General features: G+C 36.4%; 1 protein-coding gene across 5 annotated transcripts in view; it reads left to right on the top strand.

Moving 5' to 3' along the window:
* Positions 1-26408, top strand: part of ELF1 (E74 like ETS transcription factor 1) — a 105011-nt gene that overhangs the window by 39273 nt on the left and 39330 nt on the right. For all 5 annotated transcript variants that reach the window (XM_027116145.1, XM_027116143.1, XM_027116147.1 and 2 more), the window contains one exon: positions 11538-11836. In XM_027116145.1, coding sequence (XP_026971946.1) covers positions 11765-11836 — 72 coding nt within the window. In that variant the 5' untranslated portion in view covers positions 11538-11764. The remainder of the gene's footprint in view (positions 1-11537; positions 11837-26408) is intronic.

Raw genomic sequence — 26408 nt, 5'->3', positions numbered from 1 at the left:
TCCAACAAACTTTTTTGGTTGTTGTTAAATTTCAATTAACTCAAAGTCAAATTAAAAATTAAAGTGAAATAGAGGCCCTGAGGTTTGCCTGGAAGAAGTCAGCCATTGGATTTAGCTGTATCTATTTTCACCTCAAATTTTCCGTTCGCCTCTCCTTATGTGCCTACAGATGGTCTGAAAGGTAAGAAATTCTCCCACAACTCTTACTGTCCACTTCGAGTGGGAGAGGTCACATTTTCTGTGTCTAGTTGCCAGGGATCGAGAGGTACCTGGAAGTTAGACATGGGAGGAGAGGGGCAGAGTTTCTTCTGTTCATGGGTTGTAAGATAACTGTATTGCGTGATAGTCTCACATTTTTAAAGCAGAATATTTTGAGGGGGAACATCAAGATCACCAGATTAGAAGCCCTTCAAAGGCAGAAGTTTTGGTCTGTTTTGTTCTGTGCTGTATTCCTGCCACCTAGAATAGAGTCTAACATGTTGTAGGTACTCAGTGGAGTGTATGAATAGATGAATGAGCAGGAGCTGAAGTCAGACGTGCTCAAACTCTCTCTGAGCATCTTGAGTATTCCTTTGACAAATAGTTACCATGGGCCGTCTGTGTAAGCTGTGGGAGTATGGTGGTGACCATGACAAAGTCCTTTTGCCCTTATTTGGTTGGCTTTGTCAATGCATGGTTATTACTGATATGAAGATTAAATGACAGATATAGCAACATACTGTAGCATAAGGCCTGGCACATGTAAATAGTAGCTATTATTTTCTTCTTATTTATTTCTAATTTGTTATCATCTCTTTCTTAAATTCCTTGAGGATAAGTATCATGGTTTCTTCGTATCTGTGCAAAAACATCAGTGGTTGTAGAGATGTTTAAGAATTACGTAAAGTAGTATATATGTCTTGCTTTATAAATTGTAAAAGCACTTATTAGACACTAAGATATTACCAACAAATGATCACGTAAATGGACCTTATTGTGCTGTTGTACAATTTCTGGATGTGTCTTCATGCTAAAGTATTTTTAAAAATCTAATAAGTGCCTGTTATATCTACTAAAGCAACTTTGAATTCTTGAACTTCCAAAGAGTAAGGCAAAGCCATAAAGCAGAAAATACTTCTAACAAAGAGCAAGTTTAATGCAGCTAGACATTCTTACAGGAGTATCTCTCTTTTAAACATCACCCTGGAAGGAAGTAGATTCCTTGAAAGTTGATGATAGAAGTCTCTATTAAGTGACTAAGAAACTTTCATCTGTCATGGGTATCATATCCTTCTTCACTAACTGAATCAGCATCATCTTTTCAAAATACTTAATACTAAATGGCAATATACAATCATCCACAGATGCAGTGAGTTCATAGATTTCAAAGTTTCACTGGTATCCAAATGGATGTAGGACAATTTTGATGTTCAATTGAATAACTTGTAAGAAAGGTTATATCGTAATAAGTCATATCTTTTTGAAAATTTTATTTTCCTATTTCTCCCTTCTTCCAATCCTTAGGCAGAGAACAAAAAGTTGAAGTAAACTAGTGATTTTTGTTTGTTTTGAATAACTTCCCCACACCCTGGGTAGTTTAAAAATCATTGTTGAGAATCTCTATTACAAGTAATTAATGAAGAATTTAAGGAGGACAGTATACACATCAGTGGCTAGAAGTTATCAGTGTAGCAGTCAAGCTATGGAATGTTTGTTTAAACTGTCCTCATCATTTTTAGATGGTAGTTACCAGATCCCACTTGCACTGGGCTTTGTAATCTTGGGACCACACTCTGTTGTTGCAACCGGATATGAAAACCTCCAGGAACTTTGCACTTCTTCTTTCCAAATCAAGCCTAAATTCCACTGCCTGACTTTCAAGACCCTCCATAATTGGTTTTGCTTTGCTTATTTAACCACATTTTCTACTATTTCCCATTGTCAACTCTTAGCTCTGGTCAGGCTGTTAACTATCTCCAAACTTACTTTGGTAGGTTTTGATTCTCTTTATTCTTCTGTGTCTCAGCCTTCTCTCTGTCTCTGTCTCTGTCTCTGTCTCTGTCTGTCTCTCTCTCTCACACACACACACACACACACATGCATGCACATATGTACACATGTATGCACATATAAGCAAACATGCACATACACACACTTTCCCTTTCCCTGTGGTCTCTCCACATCCTATGTCACTTTAAGGTTGAGTTTAAGTCCTTTATTGTCTAAAGTGTTCCCTTGATCCATTTGACCGTCCCCTTTTCTGAAATGCTACAGTATTGATCAGCTTTATTAGCGTTTAATTAAATGCTAACTTTTGGTGTTCAGTTGTTTTCTCTCTTGGTCTTGTTTCCTGAACTAGATTGTGAGCTTCACAGGAACAAGCCCATGCAGTATCTCTTGGTCTTTCCCACAGTGATGAGCTAAGGGGAAGTTCACTAAATATTCACCAATTTTTTTTTTTACCACCAAGTCAATCAGTAGACCATGGCTGCTTCTGAAAATGGATGTTGTGGAAGGCCTAAAAATTGAACTGTTCTGTATTATAAATCTTTTTTTTTTTTTTTTTTTTTTGCCACACCATGCGGCCTGTGGGATCTTAGTTCCCCGACCAGGGATCAAACCCGTGCCCTCGGCAGTGAAAGCGTGGAGTCCTAACCACTGGACTGCCAGGGAATTCCCTGTATTATAAATCTTTATATTACTTGTGAATGATATTTAAAGTTTGCTTCAACTTAAGGTATGTACAATAGGAAGATACGAAGTTACATGTGTAATTTATACTAAGCCCATGCCCCTCCACTTTCTCATCTCTCATCTTGTGGTTTTACTGCTTCTAGTTTTTTTGGTGTCATTGAGTTTAGCATCTTAGGTGAGAGCCAGGTACTTAACGAGGATGATTGTAGGAGGAATCCCATTTTAAGGATCTTGACATGGAGCGTCAGAATCTTTTGATTATATCCAAACTTATTTAAACTAGATTTCTATTATCTAGAGAAGAAAAGGGGTATGCTATGAAATTGGGGATATTCTCGCACATAGTGAGCAGGAAGTTTTGTGCACAAGGATCTTTGAGTCCATCAAACTTGTTGGTGACTTGGGAAAAGGTGAAAATGCTTTGCATCTCTAGAGTTTATATCCTTAAGTCTGGTCCCACTGTGACTTGGAAGAGGCCGCTAAAATGCCACAGGTATAAAAGGTTATGATCACCCAAGAAGATGTGGAGAGATCTGGATTGAGCCTATCATTCAGCACAGATGAAGCCTGGGAAAGGGTAGTACATACAGGGTGCTGGGGGGAATTGGGGCAGGGCCGACTTGGGCTTCTTTAATTCGGGGGTGGGGTAAGGGGGCCATGAGAGACTATAAAATGCGGAAATGCTGGTATACCTATTTTTGAGATGGGAGTGAAGAGAAGTAAAAAAATTGTGACAGAGGTGTCCTTTTTAAACTTGGTCCGTGAACATTCCCAGTCAGTCTTCTGGTGCAGGTGATCAGATACCCCGTTTTTACAAATCTGACTGGCTGCATTTTTCTCATACCTTTTGGGACATCATGAAGAGCCACTTCAGCCCTGTTAATGAATTTGAAGTTTTTCTTATAGGCAGTGGAAGCCACTGCTTAGTTTTTTTTTTTTTAAATTAATTAATTAATTATTTTTGGCAGCGTTGTGTCTTTGTTGCTGCACGCGGGCTTTCTCTAGTTGTGGTACATGGGGGCTACTCTTCGTTGCAGTGCGTGGGCTTCTTATTGTGGTGGCTTCTCTTGTTGCGGAGCATGGGCTCTAGGCGCGCAGGCTTCAGTAGTTGTGGCACGTGGGCTCAGTAGTTGTGGCTTGCGGGCTCTAGAGCACAGGCTCCATAGTTGCGGCACACGGGCTTAGTTGCTCCGCAGCATGTGGGATCTTCCCGGACCAGGGCTTGAGCCCGTGTCCCCTGCATTAGCAGGCGGATTCTTAACCACTGCGTCACCAGGGAAGTCCCTTTTTTTTTTTTTTAAATTGAAGTATACTTGATTTACAGTGTTGCGTTGATTAGTTTTAAGTAGAGAAGTAAGTTGATCATATTTTCATTTTTGGTTAATTACTCCTATTGCAGGGTGAAGAACCACAAGGGGAGCTAGAGTAAAGGTAGTAATGACCCATCAATTGAACACAGAGCTCCTATCACCTAAAAATACAATCTGTGGCCGTTAAGCTTTTCATGTAACCTTTGATTTTGTTTTCACCTGATGGTGTGTCTCTTCCTAAGAGTGAAACTTCTCATGACAGAGTAACAGTCTCTTCTAGAAGAGTATTGTGTAGTGTGGGAGTTAGAGATGGCAGGAGCTGTGTCCTGTAGCAAAATCTCCTGTGGGACTTCACAGCAACATCCCTGGCTTTTCCCCTTCACTTTGGGCCAGAAGGAAACACTGTTATTGATGGGAATCTGCCATATTCTCAGGTGAGGGAACCATTGGACTAGAGCGTATCTTTTCTCTGATGATAATATTAAACAGGGGAATAAACAACCACAGAAATGAAACAGTTTTCTTGTGAGCTGATTCTTGTTTGTTACAGAAAGAAAAATGTTAACTGCCTGATCAGGTCTTGCTGATAAGCACATTTCAGCATATTTGTGTTCCTGAGCTAGGTGTGTTTTGTCGGAGTTTAGATTTTGCGTGCTGGAGGAAAGAAAGTTCCTTCAGTCAGTTTATTTGCATAATAAAAACACCAATAAATGACATTTTTGACAATTATCACTTTCAGCCACTTGGGGAAAGTAAATTTTTTTTTTTTCATGACCAAGGTTAAAAGACTATCTGATTACTGTTGGGTATTTCTCTTTGGTTTTAAATTCTCTTGTTTTCAGAACATGCTCAGAAAAAGGGTTAATCTTGAGACCACAGGTAAGAACAGGTCTAGGTATGTGATATGGTTTTGCAAGGTGCTACAAATGCTGCCTGAGTGTAATGTGACACCAGGTAGGCCCAAGTGGCCAATGATGGGAAGTGGAGAACAATGTGAAAGAACCGGCCTTTCAGGTCTGGGGAGTGAGTAACTGCAGCCTGTCCTCTGAGTACTGGAACTGTTCTGGGGTGTCAGCAAAAAGGCCAAGCATAGAGAAGTCAGCCTGTTCCCTTGATCATATTGACTTTGTGGGGTTTTTGTTGTTGTTGTTGTTGTTTCACTTTAGCATGGTTGAAGCTAAGGTGAGCTTATTCAGGTTTCCAAGGCCTGCTTTGGCTTTGCATATATCACCAGAATACAAAAAACATCAATTTGTGTTTCATTCACATGGAAATAAAAATATACTTTTGAAAAAGATCTAAGTACTTCACTTCCCCTGCCCTCCCCCTCAGTTTCAATGAAAGATGCCTAAAGCAGCAGAGCTACTTAAAAGATACAGATGGTTATATATATGGTACTTATATGATTCCAAGAACATATTTTTAAACTTTTTCTACATTTTCTTGAATTCCTTGAATATTTGAAATGAGTTAAAGGTGGTAGTATAGAACATTTTCTTTTTGAATTAAGAGAACCCTGAATGCAGTAGGGAATGATTTGCTCCTCTGTGACATTTACTTGTATTTTTTTCTCTTCTATTTTGTGTATAGAGTACATGATTTAGAGAGTGCTATGCAGTGAGATTTATTTTACAATTAGTGTCTTTTTTTGTTTGTTTGTTTCCTTATTCAGTAGAAACTGAGGGTCTACCCTTGTTGGGGGAGGTTAAAGTCTGGTTACTTAACTGTAACTACATTTTGATGTGTTTATTATTTTTTTTCCTTATCTACAAGTTTTTAGTGTGATAGCAATAGTGTATTCAAAGAACTAGCAAGAAAAATGTCAATAAAATTTATTTTAAAGTATTTTAATGAGTTATTGTGGTAGCTTTATAAAAAGGCTTACTGATGTTTCCTTTTCACTTTTTTAGGCGGAGTGAAAGGTAAAGCAAGATAGTATGATATGATAGAACTTGGAAACGAACAACAATAGTAAAATTTTAAGATTTAAAGCAATAATAGAAAAATCAAGAAACTCCTCTTTTTCAGTTATTCCACATAAAAATGTGGAAAATGATTTACCAGGTAGCAAATATGTGTAAGGGATTTCTTATTTGTCCAGATATTCTACTAATGAAAAATACTAATGAAGTTCTATTAATGTAGAGAATTGGGCTGGGAATTGGGGAAAAATAGAGAATTGTTGCTTTCTTTGTCATTAACTGTCTGTGTGACCTTGGACAAGTCAGACTGGGCTAGGCCCAAATTCTCTAACTGTTCAACAAATGCATTGTCCTAGGTAATCCTTACATCTTTTTTAGTTCTAAAAGTGTATGATTCCACACTTTTCAGATTGAGAATGGGCAGACCCTTGGAAGATTGTATAGAATTTATCTTGTTACCACTGATTTATTATTTTCATTTCTGCTGGGAGCTAATATAAAGCATTCTACCATACTAGAAAACAACTGGAAAGGCCTAACTATGGTCTATTACAGAAGAATTCCATTCATTACAGTTTATGGATTTATTGCTTGCTTCTCATTTCTAACTTGAATAGCTTCTCTTCTCTCACGTTTCTTGCTCTATTTTCTTTAGTTTTTATTGTATTTCTTCTAGTTTCATGGTTTTTGCAATATACTTCCTGTTCTTACGATGGGTGTATCTGTATGCTGAAAAGGGTGGTTTATCAGGTTACCACTTCATATAAAAATACTTTCCGTTCAGGTACTTGGCATCTGGGGTTACTACATAGTTCCAGTTCTTTAGATACTCCCCACCTTATAAATACACAAACACACACACACACACACACAGAGTCTGAATACTTTATTAGAGATAGTCATTCAAATTAAATTTTAAAATTTTAAAATTTTAAAATTAAAATTTTAAAATTTTAAAATTGCTAAAAATTGGTGTATTTTACCTTCTTTGGGCCAGAACTGTCTAATCTAAAAACTTGTTCCTCTTTTATTTGATTGGTTCCCTTTGTCAGTTTTCATATTGAGCGTAATGAGTTGGTAGCTTAATAACTTCCAAAGGTTGGCAGTGATTATTTAAAAGTATCATTATGAATTAATGGGTTTATAGACCCTTGTGTTTAAAGCCCTTTTGAAGGGAACTTAAATTTGCATTCAATTAGGGATTAGAAGGCAAGTGTGAAAAGTATTAAAAACTGATTTTGACTATCATATGTTTATAATACCTGAAATCTTTTATAATAAGTTATATAACAATTAACCATTGAGTTGGCTGTAGTAGCCAGTAATGTGGCTAAGGGTTTTGTATTTACAATCAGTAAATTCATTTTGTTTGGATTAGGGACATAATGGAACTCTGTGTTAAGGGAGCCTTGCCAGACAGGGTGTGGTCCTAACCTTGAAGCAACTGGATTTATCAAACAGGTGCCAAATTTTTAGGCACTGGAGTAGAATTATACTTTTGTTGATAATGGGGCTATAGTGTTCTTTGTTGGAGTCTAGCAAATAGCTGTGGTAAAGGAGACTCCTAGGGAGTATGGAAATGAGACTTAAGGAATAATTTGTTATCTGGCAAGCATGTGTTACATATCTCTTGCACTGTACATAGATTATAATGAAGCTAATGTTTATTGAGTAAAATTTATATGCCAAGCATTCTGCACATACATTTGCATCTCATCTTCACAGAAACTCTAGATGTTGGTGGTGTTATGCCCATTTTACAGAATGAGAAAACTGTGGCTTATACCTATTTTGCAGAAAGAAGAGACTGACACTAAGTAAGTAACTTGTCCAAAGTCACAGTGCAGAAGATTCAAACCCAAGTGGTCTGATTCCAGAGCCTGTGCTTCTAACCATTTTGCTTGAGCTACTACTTTACCTTAAATTTGAAGCTTAGTTTGGCAATAAGCGGTGAGGACCTCATTGATGAGACATTCCTTTGGCATGTCTCCTTGAAGAATAAGAATATGGTCCTTACCGAGTTGAAAGATATGACAGCCAGCTTGGGGAGTTTTTATTATTTGATGGATTCCCAACTGGATGACTGCACAAAACTGTGAAGTAAGTTAACTGTCTGTGTCTTTGTGTTGAATTAATAGTTTTCACTTTTTACTTGTTATTTTATAAAGACTAAGTGACACTTTGAAAATGAAATATGTTTGGAAACTATTAATACAGCAAAGTGTTCCTGAATATAATACATATAGCTAATGGTTAGTAATTCAACCAATTTTTAAATTTCCTGAAGACCTTATAATTTTGTTAGAGTAGAAAAAAGGCCTCTACTTTACGCTGAGTACCCATGTTTTTTCCACACTAGAGCAGATTTGAGGAGTAAAATGATAAGTTTAGTTTTGGACATGTTGTAGACACGTTGACTGTGAGGAGCACTGACACGGACTTATCCACTAGACAGTTTAGTGAGTGGATTTGGACATCGGGAGCTGAACTAGAGAAGGAAGTTTGTTTTTTCTAATTTGATATATGTATTTACTTAGAAACCTGTGTTCTAGGGAATTCCCTAGCATGGCAGTTCAGTGGTTAAGACTCCGTGCTTCCACTGCAGGGGACACGATTTCCATCCCTGGCCGGGGAACTAAGATCCTGCAAGCTGCACGGTGCGGCCTAAATAAATAAATAATAAGAAAAAAACCTTAAAAAGAAAAAGAAACCTGTGTTCTGAACTATTACAGCATAAAGGATTTGGGTAGATTTAGAGGCTGTGTATTGTAGTCATGGACAGAGTCCTGATTGAGGAGATGAAGATTCTAGTTATAATTCTGTTAATGCTTTCAGATTGTGAGACCCTGGACACAGAACTCAGTTTACTCATGAAAAATTGAATCATTGATCTAGGTGTCCAGTCTCATCTCTTGCTGAAAAAATTTTAATACACTGAGGCTGTGTTACTTAAGTACCTCTAATATGTATGGGTGGTACCTCTGGATCAGGAATTAGAAAAATTCTTCCCAAGAACCACCTTGGTGCCGTAGGCTGTATAACTACTCAGAGAAGAGGAAGAGCAGTGGGATAGAGTGAAAGAAGACAGAGGGTCAGAGGACTAATGAAGCCAATAAAATAATGGAGGAGCTTTCCTTTACTTACACATTTTCAGTTTATGAACTTCTATATAGAAATGAACAGAGTGAAGGTATCTCTTCCTATCCTAACAAAGGCTTAGTGATGATGGGCTGTCATTTCAGTTTCGGTTGATTACTGTTGGTTCCTAGTGTGTACTGTAAGATATAGGTATGTTGATTGCTTGTCCTTATTTTTGAGACTTAAAAAAACATTTATTAAAGAACAGTAGCACTGTGGAAGTGCTAGTAAGAAAAGGTTTGTGACTGCAATGGAAAAGAAAGTGAAACTTTACACAGATGTGTTCACACTGGTCATTGGGACAGTGTCACCTTTGTATTTATGAATAAATGGATTTTGGAATAGTCTTTTGGAATCTAACCTTTTACAGAGAAATTTTCCTATCAGGAAACATCCCTTGATTCTGGTTATACTTTCTTACTGTGGTTCTTTAAGTTTAGAATAATGATTTCCATCTTATCAAAAGTACTACAGTAATTCTTTCAAAGAACATACATAGAGCGTAAATATCTGTGATAGATTTTCAAAACAATATCTGTCAATATTATCCTTTTTATTATTAGTATTATATTATTATCATTAATATAATCCTTTTTATTATTATTACCAAACCGCAGAGGTTTGGTAGGTACAGAAGAAACTTTAGACAATGGTTATTTACCCAGAGAAGTTTTGCTCTAATTATTTTGGTGCCTGGTACATAGCTTTGCAAGTAATAGATACTGAAACACGTACTCAGTTGAATTAGGGGGACATAATTTTCAAGTGTGAGACAGTGTACAGTTAGTGCTAATTTGGTGGTAGGGGCAATAAGTACTGTATTTTTGAAGGCCCATGTAGGTCAAGGCATAGAGGTTGGGAGGCTCTGTGAAAGAAATGGGACTTGAGCATTGAAAGATAGAGAAGATGGGAATGGGTACTGAGAAGTGGGAGGGGAATTCCAGGAATGGGGAATAGTAGAAGTTGAAAATGGAGGTAAGAATGAATGTAGTTTGTGTGGAGGACCTAAGAAGGAAAGCCTAGTACAGAAGAATTGGGTGAGAGTTTAAAGGAAAATATTGTATGTATGTTTTATGTTTCTATGTATGTCTGATGAATTTTGGTCAAAGTACTTTCCCCCGCACCAGACATGGTACAGTACTCAAAAACTACAGTGCTAAAAATACTTTCCCAGTGTTGGAGTTGAAGTCTTTATTAAAAGAGATGGAGTGGGTGTGGGAAACTGCTGGGTTAGAATTTAGTGAGTAGAAATATTGAATTGAATTGAATTCTTAACTTTTTTTTTGGATTTCCTGTTAGGGAAACCACAGTCATCCATGATGACCCCCTAGAGTCTGCAATATATACGAAATTGGCTGAAATTAGGACAATGAGTATGTGATTTAGCTGGCACATACTGGCTGGATTTAAGTTTTCAGGGAAACTGATTTCACGACATCAGCTTCATTCCTGAACTTGTCTCTTTAAAATTAAAATTGTAAATGCTGTTTCAAAGAACTAGATGTTATTTAATGTGCTTATTTTTATGTCTTTGTCTTTTCATGTCATATTTATGGCCATAACCGTATGAAGCAATATTTAATAAAATTGTGATAAACTTTTAATTTCCCTTTACTTTTGTTAGTAGTGGTAACTTTAAAAAAATATATTGTTAAATATGCAAACATCTTTGGCAGGCACTCTTTAAAGTTTTTCTCCCTCTGCTGCGAAATTGTTTTCACTCTTAAGTTGCGTTTCTGTTTTTCTATTGTAAAGTGCACTTCTTTGCATGTTCTAATTTGCCATGACGTGGTCAAGTGCTGTTTCCTTCCTGTTGCTTGCAAGCCTGTGCTAGAGATAAGGATACATTTCAGTGCATTAAAAAAGAAGCCACCGAAGACAGGCTTAAGCATGGTAAAGCATTCTACTTATCAGAAACCTTTTTAAAGAACAGAAAGAGTGAGCTTTATTTCTGCTTATTTTTAAAAGCTCTTAAAATAGTACTATTAAACTTTAAATGTATTAGACAGATTTTAAATCCTTATATATATTAGGCCTAACAAGGATACTGTCTGAATGTTTCTATTAAGGCAAAAATATATGTTATGAAATTACTCATGGAGTAGGAATTCCTATGTGTGTGGTTTGCTAGGTTAGTAGAAAGAAGGAAATTGTTTATATATGCTTTATTGCAATTAAAAAAACCTAGTTATGGCTGGGTAGATTTTTTTTTTTTAATAAATAGTACTTTGTAGTTTAATGGGGGTTCGGGTGGGGGGAGAATGGCTTCAATTTTCAGTAATGAGAGGTGATCTTATCTTAGCAGGAATGAAATCTTAAAAGAAAATATATGTCTAGTTTTTTTAAAAAAAAACAACAACCCTGTATTCACTAGTCATGTTGCTTTTGTTTAAAAACATTAACAAAAAAATGCTTTGGAGACATTGCTGTCTGTATTAACTGTTATATTCAAAATAGTATGATTGCTTTCTCATAACTAACTTATGTTTTTCAGGTCAAGAAGTTCTAGAGAAGAAAAATTTCAGAAAAATTGCCTCAATTTAAGTAAAATCCCAGTGAACCAAGAAAATTTGAAGCACCTTCCTTAAAGAAAACCTGGTATACAGTAACTTCACAGACTTAGCTTGGGTTATTTACACAAATTGGTCACTGGACTCTGCTGCCTGGTACTTGAACCTGTTTGGAATTTTTCTCATGTGGATCTAAGGGGAATGCTTTATTATGGCTGCTGTTGTCCAACAGAACGACCTAGTATTTGAATTTGCTAGTAACGTCATGGAGGATGAACAACAGGTATGAATGAGACTTAGAGAAAATCAGATTTTAATAAATTTATTATTTTACTTTTTCTATTTGTCTCAAAATTATTTCCTTTAAAAGACAGTAGGAGAAACTTTATTAATGTAAAAATTCAGATATTAAAAATGTGGAGGTAATGTGATTTTACGTGTTAAGTACTAGTTAATTCATTAAGAAAGAATCTTATCCTTAGCTTTGATGTGGTAACAAGGATATAATACTATTGGGGTTAGCTTGTTTTTCTGTAAAATGAGACTTAACAGGAAATACCTTAAGTAATTATTTCAGAGTACTTTGAAAAGTTCTAGATGACATACTGACAAGACATGTAAATTTTTCTTAGGACTGGTGATTGTAATAGTTGCTTGCAATTACACAGTTTTAATATATGTGGTTAATTAAGATTTATAATCCTGGACTATTCCTTCAAGGGGATGGAAAGATGTTAGCAGTCTCATTATCAGACATCATTTCAGTCCAAAGCATGTGACTCTGAGGAAGTTACTTAACTTCTCTAGATCCTGATTTCATCATCTGCTGAATGAAGGGATTGAACTGAAGAATTTCTAAATTGGCTTTCTTTTATTGAATTTATACAAGATGTGTAAATTACTATTTCTAGAGAGTAAGAAAGATCCAAGAGATAACGAGAAAAGGACTGAGTTAATTCTGGTCTCCTCCCTCCCCACTAGAGGTTCTTGGGACTTGATAATTTACTTCATTTTGAACAGGTTATTTGGGAATGTAAGACGTGATGTGAGAGAAATCATGTGTTAGAAAGATTCATTGTACTGGGAAAAATATTTTGAGGGCTAGTAGACTTAAAATAATGTCTAATAAAGTTGATTTGAATATTGAAGTAAGCCTAATCCTAAATATCTAACTTTAATAGGCCAATTATAATGTATCATGCTTTTATTCTAGGTGATTCTTACTTTTGGCAGGGTATTGTAATTTCTTAGTTCTTTGTATTGTACTGTTGAGTGAAGAGACAGAATAAAACATTTATAAATAAACCTACAAACGGTGAGAATTTCGATTAAGGTGCTGTAAAATCAAGGTGAGCTTTGGCTAGGGAGGAGAAAAGTGTGAGGGAGAAGATTGCATCCCAATTAAAAATAGTTTATGCATTTAATCTAGGGACAATAGAAAAGACATTTTAGAAGGAGAAAGTGTTTTGAATTTGTTTTAAAACAGTATGTTTCTGTATACGTTAAGGTTTGAAAACTGTGTGTTTACTGTGCAGCCCTCGAAGATGAAAGATGTGAGGTTTGTTCTTGGGATGTGGCCACAGGGGACAGAGCTCTAAGCCGCTCACTGGTATATGCTTCCAGTGCACTGGCTTTGATACTCTTTAACCATAAGAAATACGTTTTACATCATGGTGCAGCATTCATACATGTATCTATATAGGCTTAGAATAAGTTTTCCAAGACAGTACCTACCCTTACCATCTGTGATGTACTTAGTTTAACTTGGAGAGGTTATTAATGACTTTGGATAGGGAGATGCATTAACATCACAATGCACGTATATATTTTTTCTTATTTATTTATCTATCTATTTATTTATTTATAAAAAGTTATTTATCTTTTATCTAACAAAATGAATATGTATTAGTTTTTTCAGATATTATTATAAGGACTTAACAAATGTGAAACATAGGGCAAATACTATCATCCCTATTTTACAATGAGGAAATTGAGAGAATAGATAGGTTGAGTGACTTACCCGAAGTCATACATACAGTTGGTAAATATTGGAGCTACAACTTGAACCCAAGCAGTTTGACTCTCACTAATGATGTTGAATACTCTTGCCATGATGTATGCTGATTGTACTATATTATAATCAGTTGGCCAGGTTTAGGGTTTTTCCATCTGTGGCCATGAGCACAGCAAACTTAACTTGATGCTTGCAGGGGTAGATCCAGTAATGTCAGATTTATTAGCATCTTATCTATTAAGTAGATGTAGCTCTACTTTGTTGTTTTTTGTTTCCTTAAATTTGTTTTTGGTATAAAAGTCGTAGCATGCCAATTATAAAACAAGTCATCTAATAGAAAAAGAAAGTAAATCGTGAGAGTCTCTTTTCAGTTACTGTCCCTAATCCTGTTCTCCCCAGAAGATACCAGTATTGACTATTTGATGTGTAATTTTTTGGACCAAGGCCTAAACAAAAGAACAATATACATACATACCAACCTATATACACAGGTTGTTTTTAAGATACAAATGAAAGAATGTAATATCTTTTTTGTGACTTATTTTCACTTAATGTATTATAAATATTTGTGTGTTTGTATGCCGGCTCTGCATCATTTATTTTTCTACATGGTGGATGGATTATAATTTATTTTACCAGTATTTGATCATGAGCAATTGGCTATTCCCACTAGTTTGCTAATATATTATAAATGAATATCCTTGTTTGGGAGGCAATAGACCTATAATGGTTAAGAGCTCAGATACTGGAGTCAGAGCACCTGGATTTGAATCTTTGCTCCACTACTTATTATCTCTGTGACCTTGGGCAAGTTACTTAACCTCCCTGTGTCTTAGTTTCCTTACCTGCAAAACAGGGATCATAATAACAGACTTGGTATTGTAGTTAGGGTTGTGACAATTAAATGTGTTGATGTATATAAAGTTCTTAGAACTGTGCCTGGCACATAGTAATATTTACTGAGCACTGTCATTTTATTACTTCACGTGCACGCGCATGAAGTTTGTAGTGTATCTTTGTACACTTGTATGACTATTTCTGTAGTAAATTTTTAAAAGTAGAATTACTGAGTTTACTAAAAGTATATTCAAAAAACCGTATCAGTTTCTACTACCACTAACAGTGTATTTCTCAAACCGTCACTAACAGAAATCCTTTTTTTGTTCAGTCTTTTGGGTGAAAAAAATTACATTAAAAAAAATTAAATTTTACCATTTAATTTGCATTTTCTTGACTACTAGTATTGAGGTTGTGGGATTGTTCCATTAGCTTTATTTATTGTTGATTTGAATTTTCTTTGAATTAATAATATCCTTTTGCCTGGTAGTTCTTTATATATTATAAATTTACATCAGTGTCATTGTCTTCTAATTCACTGTACAGTCAATGGTTAACTCTCTTTTTATGACATGTGATGCAGATATTTTGTCCCAATCTGGTACTGTCTTTTAACAATATGATATCTTGTGCCCTATAGAAATTTTAAATATTTATGTCATAAAATTTACCAGTTTTTTTGGTGATTTTCGTTTAGGAAAGCTTTTCTTACCCCTAAAACTATTAAATATTCTCCTATATTTTCTTCTAGTATATTTTATAGGTTTAACTCCTTAGTCCATATGAAATCTACTTTTTTTTTAAAAAAATTAATTTATTTTATTTATTTTTGGTTGTGTTGGGTCTTCGTTGCTGTGTGTGGGCTTTCTCTAGTTGCGGCGAGCGGGGGCTCCTCTTGGTTGTGGTGTGTGGGCTTCTCACTGTGGTGGCTTTTCTTGTTGCAGAGCACAGGCTCTAGGCTAGTGGGCTTCAGCAGTTGTGGCTCACGGCCTCTAGAGCGCGGGCTCTAGAGCGCAGGCTCAGTAGTTGTAGAGTATGGGCTTAGTTGCTCCGCGGCATGTAGGATCTTCCCGGACCAGGGCTCGAACCTGTGTCCCCTGCATTGGCACGTGGATTCTTAACCACTGCACCACCAGGGAAGCCCTGAAATCTACTTTTGTAGGATGTGAGGTATAGGGATCTGACGACTCTCCTCTCCCACAAATGGGGATATTGGCCCTTCACCATTTATTGAGTGTTTTATGATTTCCACACTTAGACTGCTGCCTCTGTTGTATACTAAATAACCATATGTATAGACTTTAGTTTTGAACTTGCCCTAGTGTATTTTATTCCATTTACCTGTTTTGTATTGTGCCAATCTCACATTGCTTTCATTAGTATCACTTCATAGATTTGATATCTGATAAAGATATTCTTCCCCCCTCCAAAATTGGGATAGAGTTTTGAATGAATTTTAGAACTGACTTGTTAAGTTACATAACTCTGTTGGGATTTTGACTTTTCAAAGTTAAGAAGTATTTGTATCTTTAAAATAATTTGTTCTGTTTTATGATCCTATATTGGTTTAATTGGTTGGTCTTTATAAAATCACTGTTTGAAGGTATCAGATTAGAATGTATTTCCTGTTTTTAGTTATGGTCTGTGGTTATTAATGTAGTCGTCTAAAGAAACTGACACCATTAATGTGTGGTTTCCACCACCTTGATCATTTTCCCTTATATCAATTCGTACTCTTTTCAGAATTGCTTGGAAGAACTTTAGGCAGGAATGAGGAAAGGGGTGTTGGAAAAGAAATATCAATATTGTTATTTCTGACAAGCCATTTAGAAGTCTGTTCTTGCTATCCATTCCAAACTGGGCCTATTTGTAGGTGAGAGCGAGGTACTTCTGTGGGAGAGCAACACTGTCGGTATTGAATTACAGTATACTTTCATTTGAAAGTGCCTTGGTTTGACCTTATTGAACAGGTATGTTTGCCTGGTGAATGTATGAGATAAAAAGAAAGCTGAAGGTTGTGGACCTAAGTATCTAAAGAGAAGGAAACTTGACTATATGCTCAAATATTCCAGAAGTTAATTGAGTGAAAAACAGCTGTTAGTTTAATGCTTTTTATAATTTTGGTATATCATTACATTATATGTTTTTTCAGTTGTTGGTTCTAAAAGTAGAACTTAGCAAATCATAGTTATTTGTGCTTAACGGACTCAGCTCACTAGGGAGAACCTTGGTGACATGCTAGGGAAAGTAAAAAAAATATTTTTATAGAATCCCGTCCCAATGTAAGGAGGTGGTCTTATGACTTTCGTTCTTAGGGTGTAAATTGGCTCACTCTGCTGATTCCTAGAAGCTAAAGTGTAAACTGCTGTCTTTTCACCAAGCTGCCCGTTAATTCTCATTCAGTGTTTGGCAATCACTACCCAGTGTAACAGAGGTCAGCACAGAGTGCTGTGGATACAGAGAAAGGAGCCTTTGACGGCACTGCAACTTTGGGAAAGCTTCACCATGGAAATTACATTTGAACTGGACCTTGAAGGAAGATCCAGTTTATCTGACAGATGAAGAAGAGGAAGTGTTTCAGAACAGTGGACTGTACCAGAAGTTTTGATGTATTTCTCCTGACTGTATAATCAAACTAAACACCTTAACTTACGGTTAGAAGCTTTTCATAGTGTGACTGTTTCATGCTCTTTTCTTTCTTGTACTACATTAGTTTTGCCAGCCTACTGTATGATTTTCCCAAATGCTTTTCTGCTTCCCCACTGTTTGATCTTCCACATTCATACCTGTTACCTGTTTAAGTTCTAATCATCTTTCAAGATTTTAGGACAAAACCTACTTATTCCAGGAACTTATCCTAAAATCATCCCTTCAGGAATTAACAACTTTATCCTGTTATTCCTACATGACTTAATGTCATTATATACATTTGCCCGTTAAATTTTTATATATACATTATTAATTTCCCAGATAAATGCTGAACTACTTGAAGAAAGGGTTGCCTCCCCCCCTTAATATTCCCCATGCCTTTAACATAATTTATCATATATTTATGGGTTGAATCCTCTTAAAGTTTCTTCTTCCTTCTCTTAATCTTGTTGGTAAAATGGTGTGGGATCTATATCTGTTCAGTTATGGCACTTATTACATCAGAAGGCCTTTCTTCTGGTTTGTTTGTTTTGCTTTTGTTAACATCTTTATTGGAGTATAATTGCTTTACAAAGGTGTGTTAGTTTCTGCTTTATAACAAAGTGGAACAGCTATACATATACATATATCCCCATATCTCTTCCCTCTTGCGTCTCCCTCCCTCCCACCCTCCCTATCCCACCCCTCCAGGTGGTCACAAAGCACTGAGCTGATCTCCTGTGCTATGCGGCTGCTTCTCACTAGCTATCGATTTTACATTTGGTACTGTGTATATGTACATGCCACTCTCTCACTTTGTCCCAGTTTACCCTTCCCCCTCCCCGTGTCCTCAAGTCCATTCTCTAGTAGGTCTGCGTCTTTATTCCTGTCTTGCCCCTAGGTTCTTCATGACCACTTTTTTTTTTTTCCCCCATATAGGTCCATCCACCTCACTAAAAATAACTCAGTTTGTTCCCTTTTATGGCTGAGTAGTATTCCATTGTATATATGTGCCACATCTTCTTTATCCATTCATCTGTCAACAGACACTTAGGTTGCTTCCATGTCCTGGCTGTTGTAAATAGAGCTGCAGTGAACATTGTGGTACATGACTCTTTTTGAATTATGGTTTTCTCAGGGTATATGCCCAGTAGTGGGATTGCTGGGTCATATGGTAGTTCTATTTTTAGTTTTTTAAGGAACCTCCATACTGTTCTCCATAGTGGCTGTATCAATTTACATTCCCACCAACAGTGTAAGAGGGTTCCCTTTTCTCCACACGCTCTCCAGCATTTATTGTTTGTAGATTTTTTGATGATGCCCATTCTGACTGGTGTGAGGTGATACCACATTGTAGTTTTGATTTGCATTTCTCTAATGATTAATGACGTTGAGCATTCTTTCATGTGTTTGTTGGTAATCTGTATATCTTCTTTGGTGAAATGTCTATTTAGGTCTTCTGCCCATTTTTGGATTGGGTTGTTTGGTTTTTTTGATATTGAGCTGCATGAGCTGCTTGTAAATTTTGGAGATTAATCCTTTGTCAGTTGCTTCATTTGCCAATATTTTCTCCCATTCCATCAGAAGGCCTTTGAATGAGAGGTGATATCCTGCCCCACAACTCTCTTGACTACAGTACTTTTTTTTTCTGGGACCTGTGTGTCCACATTCTCACTTAGTGCTTGGGCAGTATGGCATGTCACCGCAATTCCAAGACCAGAAACAAATATTCATGGAGTTTTTTTCTTGAAAATGTATTTAGAACTATTGTGTTAAATGTGTTTAGTGAAAACTGCCTCAAATAACTTAAGATTTGTTATTGAAATTATCAGTAAGTAAATATCCATTTAGAGTTTTCATGTTTCTTGGGATACTCGTTCAAGTTGTAGAGAGGAAGTTTTTGACATGGTTGTATCTTGAGAACGAGGTTGTATTTTGTAGACTGAGAAAAATATAGATCACATCAACCTGCCATTTTTTAGCTGAAATGGTAAAATTCTGTTAGGCCAGGGAGTTAGTGTACCTTAGAGTAGAAGGAATGTGTTGACAGTATTCTGTGTGTAACAGCACCAGTGTTGTGGAGACAGGAAGTTGGAATGATGCTACTAACCTGTGCGTGGACATGGTAGAGCCTCTGTTATTTACATACAGTTCCAGATTATATTGACCAGTCTATCTGTTCCTGTTGTCCTCATTCTTAATCTTGCCAGGTCAGATTTATCAGACCCATTAAAAGTTTGACCATCTGTGAAACTAACATACAGAGATTGCTTGTTTCTTTTCTGTACATTTGGAAAAGCCTTCATCAAAGGAGTTATGCTATAGAGCCCCCATTACAAGCCTTATTATCTTTGGGAAAAGTCTGACTTTGCATAAGGCCTAAGGCCCTCTTCAGGTTATATGAAGGGCCAACCCTGCCTGTGGCCTAGAGTTTGGCCTGGCTTATCTCCCTGCCGACTACCGGCAGCAAGGAAGCTGATGGTTGTTAAGAAAGAAGAGTTGGTGAGGGGAGCAGGAACTTACTATCACTCTCTTTTGCAGAGTCTTCCTCTAAGTGTCCCCCAGCCATCACACAGAGGCTCCATGACAACGTCTTAAAAATGAATATGGATGAGATCATTGCATAGGGTAGGACATGGACTGGTCTGGCACCAGAAACATTCAGTGTGGCTGAATTTTAGTAACTGACGTTTACTTAGCATTTTGTTCTGCGTACTTTGTGCTTTACAGGGATTGTCTTAGTTAATTCTTACAACAACCTGATGAAATAGGTATTCTAATTCTCAATTTACAGAAGAGTAAAGTGAGGTTCCGAGAAGGGGAGCAACTTGCCTGTAAATGCTAAAGCTGGGAATTGCAACCAGCTTGTGCCTTAAACAACTATATTTGGATAATTCCAGCCACTAATACGTGTCAGTGGTAAAAAAGTAGTTTTAAATGTGGAAGAATTATTATACTTGCATTTGTTATGTTAGCAAAAAGAAAATGTTATTCATTGTAGTTAATTTGTTAGTGTAGTTACAGGTTGACAGTCTTCGTGCCTGATAAACCTGTGTATTTCTTTTTTTAAAACAACAGTTTGTTTTGTTTTGTTTTTGCTTCTTATTTTTTATTTGTTTTGGCCGCACTGCACTCGGAATCTTAGTTCCCCGACCAGGGATTGAACCTGGGCTCTCAGCAGTGAAAACATCAAGTCCTAACCACTGGACCGCCAGGGAATTTCCTAAATAACAGTTTTATTGAGATATAATTTATATGCCATACAATTCACCTATTTAAAATGTGTAATTCATTACACGTCTAGTATATAAATGGCATCCATCACCATAATCAGCTTTCAAACATCTTAATTATCCCAAAAAGAAACCTCTACTCCTTAGCGGTCGTGCCCTATTCCTTCCCCCACTCCTAGCCATTAGCAACCACTAATCTACTTTTTGCCTCTATGGATTTGACTATTCTGGACATTTCTTATAAGTGGCATACAATATGTTATCTCCTATGACTGACTTCTTTCACTTAGTAGAGGGTTTTCAGGGTTGTAGCATGAACAAGTACCTCCTTTTTGTTATTGAATAATGTTCCATTGTATGGATAATACCACATTGTATTTATCCACTCTGTATACCTTTCTGGAGAAGCTATTTTTTCAGTGAGGTTTGTGTTGGTCAGTTTTTTTTGAGGATAGACTTAGCAGTCTCTGTTCTCCCAGATAGTACTCCATCTCCTAGAGCACCCTTGCTAAGTAAGGAAATTAGTACCTCTTTGATGTATCTCAGTTTAGCTATGTAATCTTGACATTTTTTTGCCCCCATTCTGTTTCACTTAACACATAACACGTAAAGGATAAGCCACTATATGTACAGGTGGTGTTACTGTGTTACTGGCCTTTCCTGTTTTAAAAGCCATGGTCACCTTCAGTACTATTTAGAGAATACTGATGACGATAATGTCCTTTGATTTAGTGAAATAAAAAGAAAACTGATAAATTAAAAGAAAAAAAACTGTTAATGGTTTGTTAAAGTGTGAATTTAACAAAGTGATACCCTTAATAATGTTCATAAATCTAATATGCCTAATATTAAATAAGTTAGAATACAGGCAGAATTTTTTTTTTAACACGGTTATAACCAAAATTCTCAATATTAGGCAATTCTTTTCTTGGAAAGAAGAATTGTAATGACTTGGTGATACGTTTGTGAGCTTATCTGTTTCATCTGTTCCCACCTCTTGTCAATTAAGAGTCTTTGTGATGTAGCATCAAGTGTATCAGCTTGGGGATGAGGCTCCACAGCTTACTAGCTGTATGATTTCAGACAAGATTTTAAATTTCACTGAGCTTTGATTTCCTCCACCAAAAGTGAAAGTTACTTCCCAAGGTTATGAGCAGTCAATGTTTATGTAAAACATTTAGCAAGAGCGTAGGGCAAAGGAAGTAGTCAATAAATGTGGCAGTTGCTGTATTAATGACCTGAGGTAAATCAAGAAAAGGCATTAAGGTTTGTAGTGTTGCACTGTGTACTCTGCATCACTCAGTTGTTTTGGATAAGTGAGGTAATGAAGGCAATTTTTATGACTTGGATACCAGATAGACAAATACATTCACCCTTTTTTTTCCTTAAAGTTTTCCTATTTTTTCTTTGATACTTGAGAATGACTGACTTGTTTCTAGAATAAGCCAATAAACTTTTCATTCAGGATTTTAAAAATCTGGGAGATTCATTCTGTAGGGGAGCACTCTCCTTTAACATTGTAGCATGTTAAGTTTATTTTGATGTAGTTTGATCTGGAGTTCAATTTTTTGCAGTGACTCTAATTTCTGTCATTGTCTGTGATCATCTAGTGTGACTTTTGATTCTGGAAAAGGCTTTGTTGTAGCTAAACTGCCTATATTCACGAATGCCCTGGCTCATTTTATTCTACGAGTTGTGCATATATAAGATTCTTGTCAAAGTTCATCTTTTAGAAGTAGGAATTACCTCTTTAATTATGATTTTACTTAAATTCTTTGAGTTGTACAGAATCTGCATGTTTAAAACATTTATCAGTCTGGTACTGACTGCTGTGATGTTGCCTAGTTAGTTTGCAAGTAAACATTTAAACCTGGTTAAAATTTACTACACCTCCTAAAATTTACCTTTTTTTTAACCTCGTAATTGATTCTGTTCATACTTAGCTAGACACACACACACACACACACACACACACACACACACACACACACAGATACACACACACACACACACACACACACACACACACACCCCAATATATTAAGCTTTTAAAGTGGGCACTCTAGTAAAAAAAACTAAGATTGTTTTCAGTGATTATTTTACTTTTTTGAGATGCATAGCCAAGTTGTAATTTATCCTGACTGAAAGAAGAAAACTCTGGGCAAAGACTAAAGAAGGCCAATTGTCATGAAAGACCTAAAATGAGATTAGACTTAGCTAAATCAACTCCACAGGGGTTTACAGTGGAATTTCAGACATTATCTTGGGGAAGTCTGGAGAAAAGACCATTTCACTTAGACCTTTCTGTTTTTCATGGTGCTGTGCAAGAGAAAAGGCTTCTTCAGAAACACTCATCTCTACTGGAGTCAACAGAAATAAAACAAAATTTTTCAGCTGTAGCTCTAACACAGTGTACATTAAGAAAAAACAAAAACAAACAAACAAAATATATATATATATTTTTAAACCCACACTTTAGCTGAGATGAAACTTTTATTATGACTATAATTTATCTGTAGGATCCTGTACTTGTGGACTCTGGAGTCAGATTGCCTGGGTTCAGATTTCAGCTCTGCCTCTGGCTGACCAGTGGCAACAAAACAACAGCACAGTGTTGTGGGTTAACTGGCATAAGCCATGTGAAGTGCTTAACATAGTAACTGCTTTCATCATCACCACCACCACCATCGCCACCACATTAAGAATATCGTTTTATTTTTACTTTATTTTATTGTTTAGTGAGGAGCTCTCAAAAATAGAGACTGGAGGATACAACATTGTAATGAGTTCCTTTTTAATCAGATTAAGGAAGGACTTTGACTATGTTAATTACCAGGAATTTGAATCATTTTTCCCTTATACGAAGCCCCTGGCTGTAACATAATATTTATCTACATCATGGTATAAAAGGTACGTAACCCATGAAAACCTAGGATATTGGAGAACTGAGGGGACTGACAGAAGCATGTATTAAAATTTTGTGCCTTGATGCTGCTTTGGATGTTTACCTGTGTGCCAAGAAAACATTACCTGCTGTATTGTTGAGTAAAGTGTAAAAATAACACTGCCTAACATTTTGTAGAGCCGTTTACAGTTTACAGAGTCTTCTCCACGTACTCTTTGATTCTCACAAATCAACCTGCAATACAGTATTCTTTCTATTTCCTGTAGTAGACTATTATCTTGAATTTATTACTGGATAACTAGAAGCACTGTATTAGAATCCTGTAATAGATTCCTAGGGCAGGGTTACAAAGGTACCCAGAGTATTGTTCAAAATAACCTGGCTTATTTACTAAAGGTATCTAGATTCCTATTCTTTTTAAAAAAAAAAAAAAAAATTATTTATTTATTTATTTATTTTTGGCTGCGTTGGGTCTTTGTTTCTGCGCGGGGGCTTTCTCTAGTTTGCGGCGAGAGGGGGCTACTCTTTGTTGCGGTGCACGGGCTTCTCATTGTGGTGGCTTCTCTTGTGGAGCATGAGCTCTAGGGGTGCGGGCTTCAGTAGTTGTGGCGCACGGGCTTAGTTGCTCCGCGGCATGTGGGATCTTCCCGGACCAGGGCTCGAACCCATGTTCCCTGCATTGGCAAGCAGGTTCTTAACCGCTGCGCCACCAGGGAAGTCCCGTCCTATTTTAATAACATTCTTTTAGAATATCAGTTAGTAGATGGTTTGTCTTATTATCTGTTTATTTCCTCATTAATTTTTTTGACAGAACTTGATTTGTTTATATTTCTATTAAGAGATGATGCAGAACTGTGTAGGGATTTTATATACTGCTTTAGCTAGTGCATTGAAGTATTTTTAAGTTTTCGGAATGTTAGTCATCAATGTTTGGTGTTTTGTTTAAAATGAAAATGTACTAGTAACAACAACAACAAAACCTGGGGAAATTGCCAGGGAACAATCTCCATAAGCATAAGACTGGTAGGCCCAAAGACTTCTGTGGGTGAGTTATCTTAAACTTTAGTGAATCATTTAAACAGTTTCAGTTCAGAGAGAGAAGTTCCCTAATTCATTTTTACAGAGCCAATATAACACTGATGCCAAAAACTGGCACAGTATATGCATACACACATGAACAATAGGCTAATTTCAAGATGGATATTTTGTTTAACTACATGAGGTAATATTTATTGTCTCTTAGCTTTACCAAGTCCTGTAGGTGATGTGCATTCTGTCGATCCTCACAATAAACCCTGGTACAGTATGGCAACTGTTTTCCCCATTTTATGAATAAGGGAAGTCTTTGTAAAGAGGAATCTCGAGAGGTTTGAATGAAGGAATGAGTATTGCCCAGAAACACAACTGTAAAGTGGCAGCGCCTGCATTGGAGTTGAGTCTTTGACTTGAGAAAGTCCAAAATCTTAACCATTATGCTAGGAGAGATATAAGAGATAAAAGGAACTTTGAATGAAAGAGAGAATCTGGAAGAATATTAAGTAAATAGCCTTTTATAGGAATTAAAATTGTGATAAATACAATAGGATTTTTATTTTCTCCCTAATACATTTACATATTAAAAAATTTTTAAATTAGATTCATGTACTACACTTTCAGTCAGGAAAACTGTTTATAAGTTAGACCAGTGTGTTGGGTAATGTGCACTGCAGCTCCTTAAGACTTTTCTGCCTGATTGCTAAAACTGCTTTTCATTTTCTTTTAAAATAAGACTAGAAGGGATAAGCTCCTATAAAGAGAACTTGAGTCAGTCAACAGAAGTATTCTCATTTGCAGATAATGAAGCTGTTTTAATGACAGATTTTCAAAGTATGCCAGGAATCTGGCTGTGAAGAATCCTTCACAAGAACTTAGTGCTGAGTCCCAGAGACCAGCTATACAATCCTGGCTTGTTTTATGTAATACATTAATTCCTGAAATCATTTAAAATGCACTTTGGAAATTGGTAACAGTGGTAGCTGTTGGGGATGGGGAACTATATAGAAAGGGGGACAGTAATGTTTTACACTCTTGGAATATAAATATGTTCATATATAAATCTATTCCCCAAAATAATTTTTAAAAAATGTACCACGGGAACTTGTATGAAGGATTTTAATTTTGACTCATTTCGTTCACCAGTCACCCTAATTTTGTGCGTGTATATCCACATAGATGTGCTGTGTCTAGAGATTTTCTTTAATATTATTATGGTTCGTAGGAGGGGATGAAGGAAAACCATCCTAGTGTTTGATCTGGTCCCAGTCTCCTCTCCCTAACTGCTCTGCTTTCACTTCTGCCTGAGAATAGTGCTCAGAGCTGAGAGCACTAGAGTACAGTGAGTTGAAGGTATTTTCAGGTTCTTTTTCTCCCATCATATGGACCTCTGCTTTTTAAGCTTTTTGTTGAAGTATAGCATAAACACAAAGATGCACAAATCATAAGTGTACAGTTTGATAAATTTTCACAAAGTGAACACATATGTATCCAGCTTTTGCTTTTAGTTGGAGCTAAATGGTTGTTACTGGGAGTAGATGGTTTATGTTTCATGCAGCAGTTTTCTAAAAGGACTCTTCTTACTAAAAACAAAACAAAAGGGACTTCCCTTGCGGTCCAGTGGTTAAAACTCCGTGCTTCCAACACAGAGGGCGTGGGTTTGATCCCTGGTCAGGGAAGTAAGATCCCACATGCCAAGTGGTGAAGCCAAATTGAAAAACAACACAAAACAAAAAAACATGCCTGTCAATGTACGATTGTAGTAAGCCAAGTCCTGCCCCCCCAGCTTTATTACATATAACATTGTTTAAGGTGTGTACAATGTGATGATTTGATTTGTGTGTTTGTATATATGTATATATAGTAAGTCAAGTTTTAAGAGTGTTTATTTTTATCTAAGTCAAATATTGAAGGATTTTGATCATCAAAAAATTCATTGAATGCTTGCTATATGCCATGCAGTATAAGTGATGTATTTACATGTTATTGAATTTTTACAACAACTCTAGAAGATACTATTATTCGTATTTTAGATGGACACAAAAACTAAATCCTAGAGAGACTGAATCATTTGCCTGAGTTCAAGCACCCAGGGCATGGTGTGCAGTCTGGCCTTAAATAGGGTCATTCTGACTCTAGGGCCTGAGTAGTTACTGTTATATCCTGTTTTCACCATGTGTATTTCTGGTGCATTTGCTGCATGGTA

Source organism: Aethalodelphis obliquidens, unplaced genomic scaffold (assembly GCF_003676395.1).
Source record: "Aethalodelphis obliquidens isolate GAN/ISIS:26980383/991018 unplaced genomic scaffold, ASM367639v1 scaffold16, whole genome shotgun sequence".
NCBI classification, from domain to species: domain Eukaryota; kingdom Metazoa; phylum Chordata; class Mammalia; order Artiodactyla; family Delphinidae; genus Aethalodelphis; species Aethalodelphis obliquidens.
The sequence above is the reverse complement of the archived record's forward strand: the minus strand, read 5'-3'. Positions and strand labels throughout refer to the sequence as shown.